The sequence below is a fragment of the Trachemys scripta genome, chromosome 1 (genome assembly GCF_013100865.1).
Source record: "Trachemys scripta elegans isolate TJP31775 chromosome 1, CAS_Tse_1.0, whole genome shotgun sequence".
In the NCBI taxonomy this organism is placed as follows: domain Eukaryota; kingdom Metazoa; phylum Chordata; order Testudines; family Emydidae; genus Trachemys; species Trachemys scripta.
Window position 1 is genome coordinate 95,393,833 of NC_048298.1, and position 12,518 is coordinate 95,406,350.

At 42.1% G+C, this 12,518-nt stretch overlaps 1 protein-coding gene across 2 annotated transcripts in view; it reads right to left on the bottom strand.

The window, feature by feature from the left end:
- The window catches only part of BTBD11 (BTB domain containing 11), a 281,768-nt gene that overhangs the window by 38,055 nt on the left and 231,195 nt on the right, over nucleotides 1-12,518 (bottom strand). The window contains exons 6-10 of one of the 2 annotated variants that reach the window (XM_034778064.1): nucleotides 9,500-9,589; nucleotides 5,527-5,628; nucleotides 4,345-4,438; nucleotides 4,103-4,238; nucleotides 1,444-1,664 (exon numbers count right to left, since the gene is read on the bottom strand). In XM_034778064.1, coding sequence (XP_034633955.1) covers nucleotides 1,444-1,664; nucleotides 4,103-4,238; nucleotides 4,345-4,438; nucleotides 5,527-5,628; nucleotides 9,500-9,589 — 643 coding nt within the window. The remainder of the gene's footprint in view (nucleotides 1-1,443; nucleotides 1,665-4,102; nucleotides 4,239-4,344; nucleotides 4,439-5,526; nucleotides 5,629-9,499; nucleotides 9,590-12,518) is intronic. The other variant, XM_034778075.1, reaches the window with a different exon arrangement.

A 12,518-nucleotide genomic window follows, 5' to 3' on the forward strand; every position in this document is an offset into this window, starting at 1 on the left:
AGCTGTAACAGCTCATATCCTCTGGGGATCGGCACAGTGTGGGACCTGTAACACACACTCACCAATGGGTTACATTTGCAGAAGAGTGTGAGAGGAAATATACCCCTCCTCTCTCCTGTCCACACCCCGGACCTTGGGTCCTCATAGGTGCTGCATACCCACTACTCCCCTCCACCCCAACAAGAGGACAGGATCTCAAGTCCAACTCTCCCACTGCCATGAGATCCTTTCACATTCACTTAGTAGGAGGTGCTTTGCTAGACCAGTTGCACAACCATTCCATCCCTTTGTGTTTATGCAAACCTGTTATAGGTTGTAACTCAGAGTGGAAATCATGATCCATGTGACAGGATTCCAAGACTCAGCGTTCTTGGATATGGTGCTCAGAAGCGTGTTTGGCAGCAGAAGTCTTTTGGCCTCTTACTGAGCACTGATTAACACAGGTGGTAAAACAGTCAACAACCGGAACAAAATGGTTTCCTTGAGCACTGACTGACTGGCCCTGGAGAGGGTGTTGGAAAGGGCCGTAGAGCTATGTGATTAGTGTGCTGAGCAAATTCACTGCCTTTCTCCCCCGGGAGGGTCGCAAGCAGTAAAAGGGGGAAGGTTCTGTGACAGTTGGGAGGTTGCTGCTGGGAGGAGCATGGTGTTTGGAAGCAGATGGGTGGTTGTGAGAGCTGGTGCATGAAGAGCTGGAACAACTGCCCCGGAACTGATGTTTTAGATGGACACCTAGCTAAGCAGAGGTGAAGAAGCCTGCTGGTGTGAGCCCTCCCTAGCAAATCATCCTTTCTTTTGAGTCAGGCATCAGAGTGCTTATTGGGAACCACCACGTGCCAGAGCTTACAAAGCCGAGCAACGGAAGCATTTTTAACGAATGAGTCATAGTGTGCCTGGTCTATCAGCTCTCCAGCACCTCCGTGTGAGGGGGTGACTACAGCTGCAAGTAGGTCCCGCTCTGTGACTTACACCCAACTGCCTGATGTGCATCTGAAAAATGTTGTTTGAGTATGTCAAATTGGAGTAGGTGGCTGACACTCCGATTCCATTCATGACGGAACATAACAGAAAGAAACCTGTCTAAATGTATACGAGATTTGCCACATTTTGTGATGTGTGGCATACATGATTGTGAAGAAAAAAGCAACACACATGCCATGCAGGGAAGATTATCTTAGTCAGTCGTGGCTCGTCGGCATTAAAACAAAACTGACTCAATGGACCCTCCAAGAGTCACAGCTTTACACCCAGTTTGCACTGACTTACTCACCTCCCCCATTCTTCATTCCCACACACATGTGGAAGTCCCCCAATTATTGCTTTCATAAAAAACTCAGGAACATTCAAATGTGGTCAGTGGGAGTGACAGGCATCGCTCCCACCAAAACATACATGACAGTTGTCTCTCATGGGAGGTAAAGTGCAGATGACATCAAGACTGACCTATGCTCCTTATGTCAATAGTGACATCCACATATCCATGCTCGGCGCTGTGATACATGGCTTCTTTCAGTGCTTTCAGTTTGGCCTTGCTGTTGCGGCTGGCGCACAAAGGAGCTGGTGCAGCATCTGCCAAGTCAGTTCCCTCAGCCAGTATTTCCTCCAGGGACAGAATATCACTCTTCTCTTTCTCTGGCTGAGCAAGCAGCTTACGAAACACATTCCTGTCAGCCACAATGCAAGAGAGAGAGAAAATCAGAGTTAGCTACTGTTTTTTCCTTTTGCCTGGGATATTTTCTGTAACATGGCAGGTTTGGAAACCTATTCAGAAGGCCAATCAGGAATTATTTTAAGAAATGTTAATTCACATAGTGCTCAGTTCCTGCAGCCCTCATGCAGGCAATACTCCTATCAGTTCAGGAGTTATGCCTGTATCACAGCTGCAGGACTGGTTTCATTGTTCTAACGAATGGCAGGAGCACCGTACAAATGTCATGTGTACAGCAGAAACTTAAAACAGAAACTTATGATCAAGCAGTGACTGTTAAATGATTAAAAGCCTGTGTGGAAAATCTTGGCAGAATCTATCCCACACTACAGGGAAATAGAGTTGTCTTTAGAAATACTTTAGTGCCTTTCACAAAGGATGCATTTAGTAGCAAATAATTGATAGAGATGAAACTTGAAAAGGGAACTGTCTAAAACCACTGAAAACACCATCACTCTCAAGTAACAGTCAAAGCAGTCTCGCTAAAGCTGGAGCTACTAATCATTCAACTACATCTGGCAGGGCAGGTTCAAGCAAAGCTGGGACCCCAGCTGCAAAGCCATTTATTTGGGCCCTGAGCTGCAAGGCCCCAAACTCAGCAGTAGGCATGATACTCCACTCCCACCAGGTTTAGAGCAGTGTAACTCCATTGACTTCAGCGGAGCTACTCCTGGTTTACGGTGTTGTGAGAGGAGAATCAGGCCCAGCGTGCAATTTCTCCCCAACCTCCCACCTGCCTCATGCACTTATGATTGGGTAGCGGCATACATTCAGTTCTAGGGGTAGGGGCAGTGCTTAATTTGTAATGATAGAGGTGCCGGGGCTCAAACCATTTTTTTACTTTCGTAACTGATGCGGCAAGTCCAGAGGTGTCAGGGCAGTGAACCGCAAGTCCTGGCACAAATTAAGCACCGAGTAAGGGTAGGTGGCAATGTGTGCGTGTGGGAGAGAATAAGCAGGGTGTCCTGGATAACAGGGATGTCTAGCATGGGCGGTGGGTATCGAAGGCCAGGAGAGGCTAAGCCTCCCCTAACCCAGGCCAGGGCCCTGCCCATGCTCCGCCCTGAGGCCCCACCCTTATTCCCCCTCTCCCCTGAAGCCGGCAGGGACTCAGCTCCATCTGGCGGCCTTGAGTTCAGGGATCAGGCTGGTGGCCAGGGGCAGCTCAGGCTGGTGCTTGGGCCAGCTGGTGGCCTGGGGCAGCTTGGGCCAGCCTGGAGGTCTGGCCAGCCGGCGCAGCTGGGGCAGCTCAGGCTAGCTGGCATGGCTGGGGCGGGCCAGCCAAGGCTCTTCTGGCCACAGAGTGGGAGGGCACTCGGGGCTCCGTCAGGCGGGGGGCTAGCCTCCCCGAATGGGGGGTTCACCTGCCGCCCATGATGTCTAGAGGTGTGTGTGGGTAGAGGAATAGTGGAGGGAGCTTTCCTGTAAAACTAGTTCGGGGAGTGGGGAGAGTGTGAATCTGTGATGTGCCTCAGCTGGTGCATAATAAAGGGGAAAAAGCCTTGATTTCCACCAGGGACGCTGCACTGCAGCGCTCTCTGACAGCACGACATATCTCCCACTCCACACCATTAGGCACTGCATGAGCATTTTAACAAACTCCTCCCTTCTCACCCCACCCCTGCAGGGGGCCGCTCTTTGGCTGCAGATGGGCAGCATTGTCTGAACCAACCCTGACAGCTACATAGCATATCATTAGGCTGTTAGCTCTTTCTCTAAGCAAACATAATGTAGATACTGTCTCTAACCTGCATCTACGTTCCTCTGGAAGGCTACAAGTAGAAAAGTATGAATGTGAAGGTCCTAATACTAATCCATAATATTGTAATTAGTATCTGGATTTTGTACAAATAACTGTTCATACATATCAGTTGTTCATTTAAGTTATTTTTTAAACTGTAACATGCCCCCAACACGCTGTCTCTGGACACATACATAACATTAACACAAACAAAAATATCAGCACTTACAAAAAAACCACCTTTGTTTAATGACAGTTATGGCTGCTGCAGGAAACACACACCACACCCAAAACCTTTAGAAATATGTAAATACATTTAGGGAAGTCTCCAGCACTCACTGGCACTTCAGCATTGACGACAACTTTGTAATCAACAAACTGCCACACTTTAGAAGGCATTCACTTCCATTTCCACATACTGAAAAAGCAACGTGCACCTCAAACTGATCAAACTCACACGCTAACAGAAATCCCTAAATCCAATCTCAAATCTCCTATACCAAAAAAGGAGCACATCTGACTGTCACACAGTCCACACGCGTGCAGCAAGATTCTACTTTAACACTGAGGATCATACATCAGTCCACCCACATCAGCCTCCCAGGCAAACCATAATCACTTGACCCATGCAACTAGACCCATTCCCACTCTACCTGTGTCCATGTGCAGCAGCCTGACTGAAAGAGTTCATGTCACCTTGTGGAGTCATGGAAATTCCATTTCTGTACATTGTTCCTATCATGGGGTCAGCACCTCGCTCCAACAGCAAAGTCACCAGTTCAAAATTTCCTGTACGCCAAGAGAGATTTAAATTTTTTTAAAGTCCTCAATATTTTTCCCACTAAGTCACATTTCCCAGTTGAAGAGTTTATTCCAGCAGGAGGAGAGTCCTTACCAGCAGCTGCTGCCAGTTGCAAAGGAGTTTCCGAGTAATTTTCCTCTCCTTGCTCTAAAGAACCTTCTACCTTTGCTCCAGCATCCAGCAATAGCTATAAAGAAAATTGACCATTTAGAGTTGTTGGTGACATCGCAGAATTCAGAGTTTATGAATAGCGAGGAACTGGTGTCTAATATTTCTCATTATCCACACATCAGATGCAGTGAAGACAAGTGACATACACATTTTGCTTCTATTATTCAATTAGTTCTTTTTCACTCATGATACACTGTCAGACTCTTAGAGCATTAGTGAATATTCCAAAGCCAAACAAGTATTATCCAATGTTCCTGACCTGGGCATAAGATCAGTGGTGTGAAGTAATGCACTAGATTGAGACACTCAAACTTGGCCCAACCGACAGCCCCACTGACAACTTGCCTGGAGCCCCACAGAGACACGCACTTTGAATAAAATGGATGAGATTTCAGTTGTCTCCATCTTTAATAGAGAGATGTTTCCAGAAGAGACAAGAGGGTTTCAGGAACAAGTTGTAGCAATGCATGCTGGAACCTGCAGTCTCCTGGGGTACATTTCTATTTCATTATTATTAAAGATGACGGTGGACGTCGACAGCACTACAGAATCTGAGGGGACACATTCAACCTGCCTTTGGCCATCCCTACCCTAGATCTCCTTTGTCTGGTGATTCATTAATTGTGCCATGTCGACACAATTACTTTGAAAAATAATCTATCTCAACGCTTGATGTGCCATACCACAGAGCCAACATATTCATGTTTTTTCATGGCTGGATAAAGTGACTGAGCACTTCTCTGACTATGGAACAGATCAGAGGGTTTTTTTTCCAGAAATAACAATATTTGCATTTATTAGAGTATTATAATACATGTGATAAGAAAGTGTAATGAATGAATAAACAAACACATACAACGAATGGTCAGAAAGGAGCACAAGGAGTTGACAGACTTTCTTTGATGCAACTGTACTTTAAAATTGTCCTATTTAAACCTCATATTGGTTCAGATTTGGATGCAGAGATCACTATATCGTATCAGTAAATGATAGAAGAAGTAACCAATATGAATATGAGAGGGGTACCAGTCTTGAGATGGATGCAGATTATAACCCAACTGGATAAATAAAAAGTGAGATGCAGGTAGGGAAATACAGTAATACCTGAACTACAGGAATATGTCCATGCAACACAGCAAATGTCAGAGCTGTCCAATGGCGGGTCTCGGGGTGGACGGATGGATATTTATGAGCAGTACTGACAACCTATAAACAAATTAAAGTTATTTTCTTTTAAAATGGCCTTCAAAGAGCTTTAAATAATAAAACTCAACCTGCCTGAAAACTGGGCACATGGGTATAAGTGATAGAGAAAAAAAATCAGAAAGAGCACTTTATAAAATGGTTGGTTCTATATATTTTTTCCAGCAGAGTTTTTACTTATGAAGAATTTACTTCCACTAGAATTTTTCATGCTGTTTACTGAGAGCTTGATTAAAGCTCATAGCAAATAAAGTCTCTTTTCCAACTGCTGTTGCTCCCTCTAAATCACTGCCCCCCAGCAACTTTTACAGAGTCAAAAATTGCACTAGTGCTTATACCAATGTTCACTGGAGATGGGAGGGGGGCTCTGTCAGGATGGTTACATTTCGGGACATTTCCTATTGACTTCAGTGGGCTTTGTATTATGCCCATTCATTCTTCCCTGCTCCTGGGATTGCTTCACAGCATTCTGAGTTTCTCAAAAATCCTGGAGTGAAAACCTGACTCTACTGAAATCAATGGGAGTTTTGCCACTGACTTCTATAGGGCCAGGATTTCAACCCTGGTCTCAAGTTTAAAGACATGTAACCCATGTTGCTGCTCCTTGACTGCAAGCAGAAGACTGTTTAAAATGGATGGAGCCTAGCACCATTTAGAAGCTATTTAAAAAAATCCGTTTACTACTTTCTCCCCTTCTAGTTAAATCTAAAGGTGTGCTGGGCCCAAAATAACTAAAAACTATTTTCTTTAAACAATAAACCTTTCATTTTCATACCAGTCCTTCCTCCCACTAACCATCAATATCTAAAGCCTCTAATCTTGATCTCGGGCAACCGATGTAATCACTCCGTGCCTCAGTTTCCCCATCTTTAATATGATGTAACTCACAGGGATAGTAACATTTAATGAAAGGTTATAAAGCACTTTGAGATCCTTGGATGGAGCATGATACTGAAGTGCAAAGTATTAATTAATTATTATTATTATTCATCCATGGGAAGATAGCACTGGTAGAAGAACTGAAGCTGGACTGAACGAAGCATTGGCCAGCCACCCGGTGAAAGACAGGGAGTTTTACATTCACCATCTTATGTCCATAGGATAGCAGGGCCCATTAGCTCAGCGTCAGATGCTTGGCTGCATTAGCAGCCAACATGGTCAAGCTTCTGACATAACGCCCTGCTAGCCATCCCCAGGGTTAACATCAGGGGCGAGGGCAGAGAGGGAGTAGCTGGTGTCGCAATCCTGGTGTGCCAGTTGAGGAGGGCTGCATGAGACAGTTGGCTGTATATTCCGCCCCTGCCAAAGAGAAACCTTCAGTTCCTGAAATCACTTTGCTCTGCTCTGCATACACAGAGCTCTAACACCAGAAGAAATGTGCTGAAGTCTAAACTTAGGCCTGTGACTTCTCAGAACCTGGGAGCACTGTGTAATGAATGGGGTCAAGCAGCTCCAGCCCAGCAGTGGAGGGAATGAATGAATAGGCTTGATTCAGGATAAACTAGTCCCCAAATGTAACTATGTACCCGCTAATTACGTCCCATCTCACGTGGATTGGTACTGGCACAGGAAAGCTCAGGGAACTCCCAGTGGCATACACTGAGGAAATGCAAGTATTAACATTTTATTTTATTTCATTTTTAAAATTTTAATTCTTTTTAGTGAATTTAGTGCTTGTGAATAGAGTAGGATTGACAACCCTGGAGATTAAAGTCCTCTAATTTTCTATAAAACAAGTACAGCACAGGCAAGCACCCCTCTAGGGATTAGAGCAGGGAAGTCAAATTCATTCTGTGGACAGAGCCAAATTAAATCTTCAATTATGATCCGTGAGCCCTGTCTACAAATTTAGACTCATGTGCTACCCTCAATCTACAGCAGAGTTCTCACTGAAAAATAAGACTAAAATATGCCCTTATGTAGACACTAAGGCCAAGATTTACTAGAACATCCTCTACGTTTGGGTGCCTTTATTTTTTTTAAGATACCTAGGTTGGGCTTTTCAAAAGCACTTACCATTGGGTTAACTCTGCTCCCATTGACTTCAGTGAGAGTTTTACCACTGACTTTAACGGGAGTAGAGTTAGGTCAACACTGAGTGGCTGCCTAAGGCCTGACATTGACATTTGGTAAATACAACCATGCCTCTTACTGACTTCAATGTGAGTTTTAGGTATTCAGCATATCAGGAATAAGTCCCTGGAGTCTAAACTTGGGGGGCATTCGAGCACGGAAACATCCTGAATTAGAGGTCACTTTTGGAAATTTGGGCCAACACTTTTATTTAGCAAAGTAAAGCGGGGAAACATTTATTTCACCCTTTGTTTATTTGGCCTATCTTCATGTAATCACCCAATTTGCACACACTACTGTGGTAATTGTATATACAAATTAGCTGTATAACTGCACACCTTAATTATTTGAATATCCTGCTATAGAAGTGTCATGATTTGATTTTAGTGAGAACTTTCCTTTGAGATCAACCAGGGAGGTTCACATCCCTCTGAAAGCTATTGGTTCAGGTTGTCTTCAGACTCAGGAACACAATACTGCTTAAATTTACATCTAGTCCAAGTTTAGAAGGTTATTTACACAGCCACAAGAACTGAACTCCCCTTTTATTTGTAATGAAAGCTTGCATTCTACAGAATCTGAATTTGTTAACAGGGGTCAGAAAATAAGAGATCAACTCAGAAGGCCAGTGTTTGACACCCTGGGTTGCAGGACAGGTCAGTCTCCATGCCTGTCAAATCTTTGGCCTCTTTACTGTGACTGCTATGAAGGGGAATAATTTTTGCCTACTGATGGTTGATTTTTTTGTTCTTTGGTTGTTGTTTTTTTGTTCCACTAGGAACTAAACTGAGCTGAAATCAACAATTGATTTCACATAAGCCACCGAACAGCAATCAGATAGTAACGACTGTCAGTCACTATTGACCTGAGTGGATTCAAAGTGGTGACTTACAGGTGAAAAATTGTGTCCTGCCCCTAAGTCCCCAAACCATCCATTGTCCTTTTTCCAATTACATTAAAACAAACAAACAAACAAAAAGTAAAATGTCTCATTGAAAGTCGCAATTACACTTTAATGACAGCTTTCCTAAATCCAAACAGAATGGATGGAACACAGATAAGTGAATCAGATAGTTTAATTTATTCATGACCTCAACAAACTGAAATGATAAGTATTTGCAAACATAACAAATAATTCTTCATGTATTTTAAATGGCTCTTTAAAAACTTACATACCCGTGTTGCATGGAGTGGCATAACAATCTGTTTGGTGGACAGATTGTATGTTTGTTACATACATTCACCAAGAGATATTTACATGTTGGAAGCCCCCTTCGTCCACCAGCTTTCATCAAAGCCATTTTATAAAACACAACAATGTACCTTATACCACTCGTGTGCTGTTGGGCAGTAGATGGACATCTCAATGTATAAAAGTTCTCAAACTTGGGCAGGGGCATTTGAACAGTGTGCCGCCTCGACCGATTAACTCATCTGTGATTCAGGAAGTCCCATCCTTTTCATTAAAATTGTGACTCCTGAACCAGCAGCTTACATTTAAAGTTCCGGGGCTACATTCTATGCTAAATTACACTGTGCAATTCCAGTGAAATCAATACTATTACATTGGGTTTAAATCACTGACAAACTGACCCTTTAAGTGCAATGGATCCCAATACTGAGCTGCCCTGATAAGTGCCGTGATCATTTCAATATTCATTTCAAATGTTAATGCCTTTGGTAACAGAATTTTATTTTTAAATGCCTTGGGGTTTTCCTCCTCTGCTATAATTGTAATGGGCTGTGTGAGATATAAACAAATAAAGAAATCAAAGCTGTAATCATAATAAAATGTCCTCACCTCAACATTCAAATCTGCTCCAGCATCTAGTAGCATCTGCACCATAGCCTCATCACCCCTGACACAAGCATACATCAGTGGAGTCATGCCCTATTTATTGTTTGGAATTTAAAAAAACAAAAACAAAAAAACAAAGGAATTGACAAATTTACAATGGAATCTTTTAAAAAAAGAGTTAGTGCTTTAAATGTATATTGTCAAGATAAACACTAAATATTTAACAAAACCTTACCTCTGTTACAAACAACTCTTTAATATTATTAACAGCTGAACATTTAAAAAATCTATGTTACTGTCATCATGTACGTTTTTCCTTCCTGCATTTTACTCAGCATAATGAAATCAGATTTGTCAGTTTCATTTCCTAGTTCTCCTATACTAAATAAAGAACAATGTTGTCCTTGGTATCCCAATAGTAGGGGAATGTTTAAATCCAAAGCAATAAGATTTCCAATGCAGTTAAAAAATAACAAATGAAAACATTTCCATTCCTATTAAGGTTTTTGTAACTCTTGTTTTATAAAACCTAAAAGTTGAGTCTATACTTCTTGACAATATCCCTTTAACAACATAATGAACTCCCTTTAGATAAGTTAGACTCGAGCTCTGTCTATTCACTGTCAGCATTGTTAGCGGTTGGAAACCTAGAAGCTTTGTACATAGTCCTAAACAATGACTTAATTTTAAATGAAATGCCAGACAGCATTGTTTAAAGTTGTTAGCTCTAGGGATATGCTGCCCTATGTTGATGAAAACTAGATTAGCTGACCCTTCACTACAGAAACTCCAGACTGCAATTTGTATTAGTCTGGAATACCCACTGCAGCTGATCAACATTTCCCTTAAGGTTAGTGTTATTTTGGCAATGGAAATAAGTCTAGATGAAAGCATGATGGTATAATTAAATCTACCAAAATTACAACACAAAAAGCTATTTATTAAATAAAAGCGGGGGAGGGTCAATCAAGAGTGTGTTTGTTCCATGGGAAGTTTACCACTGGACCATGGTATCTCTACTACATGTCTATTGTCTGTCTTATGATCCCATGTACACTTCCTGTCACATGATCACACACTTTCTGCTTAACCTGTCACTTGCTGTAGAGCAAAATCATTAACAGAGACAAAGGAGGTGGACAGAATGGGCAGAAACTGAGTCACTGCACTGTTCTCTCTAGCAAGAGCTGAGCACCGGCATTTTTGCTGAATTAAACGTTATTCACATTTTCCTTGAGGGGAAAAAGTCTCTTTTTCCAGGCTAAGGTTTGGTGGGTTTGGGGGGCAGGTGTCTTTTAGTAAAAATAAAAATAAAATGTTGGGCCTGATGCTGAGCGGTGATGAGCATCTTCAGTGCCCACCCTAATCAGTGGGCATTTAGCAGGATCAAGTCCCTGATTTGCTGTTGAGAAAGGTGTGCTTTTTATATATATATATATGTATATATATGTGTATATATATATATATATATATATATATATATATATAATTATGAATAAGTGTAGAAATGGGGGTCCTGATCCCATTACTCATATGAATAATCCTGATTCTGTCTGGCAGTTGCACTAAAGCCAACAAGAGTACTTGGTGAATACAGCTCACACTCAAATGGGACTTGATCTTGCTCCTATTGCAGACAACAGTAAAAGTCCCCTTGGACCTCAGGGGTCTATACTCAGGCCAATAGTAAGCTGTATAGGATCAGGCCCTATGTCTCACAAAAACTGTATGCAAACACTGAATGTTGGTAATTGGGAATAATTTTTAGAACATAAGTTAAAAAAACATAATTTAAAAGAATAAATACTTAACACAAGGAGCAAATCAAATGTTAAGTTAAAATTTTACAGAAAAGGATTAACAAAACAAATGTGGACCCGATCCTGCAAGACATAGCACACACACAGACTGCTGCACCAGCTGCTGACTTGAATCGGGCTCTGTCTGAGCACAGCAGTCTGCCTGCACACTACAAGTGAAATCTGGACCCATTGAAGACAACTGGAGTTTTGCCACTGATTAAAATGGGACCAACGTTTCACCCTATACATTGCAGGATGGGGCCCTAAAAGTTAATTTGAGATTCTGCTCAGCCCCGTTCTGCAGTTCTTCTCACTGCTGTTTTTACATATGCCCAGTCTGGAGGTTTGCTCTGTAGCTCAGGCTTGCTCTGTATCATTGCATGAGACCTCTCACTTCGTATGTGGGAGGAATGGATTTTTAATGAGCACATAATTAGTGCTCAACAAATAATAAATAACACATGCAATTAGCACACAGGGAATTTGGTTTTTGGCAACATGAAAAAGTTGTTCTTTCAATAGTCAAATCATTGGCAGCTCAGTCCTGCAAGATGCAGACTCATTTGGCCTGATCTGGCAAAGCATTGAAGCACATGTTTAAGTCAAATGGGACATAAGCATCACTTTAAAGTTAAGCTCGTGATTAAGTGCTTTGATGGATCAGGCCATATGGAGCAGCACTTTGCAGGACTGAAGCATAGCAATTTTTCTATGAAAAGTTTCAAGGCATAGAATTATTTAAAAGAATAATCATTTAAAAGTACTATAACGTACTAACCATGGAATGAACTCCATGATATAAAAATAACAGTAATACTTAGTACTTACAGAGTACTTCACACTTACAAAGCACTTTATCAACATTAACTAATTAATGTTATAGGTCAGTGTTCTATCAAACTAAAGCTATTAGAACTGTCACCCATCAGGGATCTTCTAGGTGTACCTAATCCTGCATAAGGGTGGGGTGGTGGGCTAGATCATCTCTTGAGGTCCCTTCTAGCTTTATATGTCTCCGATTCTAACATTTTACATTTCTATAGCACCTCTCATCCCAAAGCACTTTACCATTATATTCATACAGCACTGGTCAAATGCAGCCATCTGTGGGGTGGAAGCTGGCTGCCCCCTGCCAAACAGTGTACTGCAGAACTGGAAGCAAAATGGGAACTTTTGGCTAAGGACACCAGAATCTTTAATATTTTTGCAGAGCAGATGGG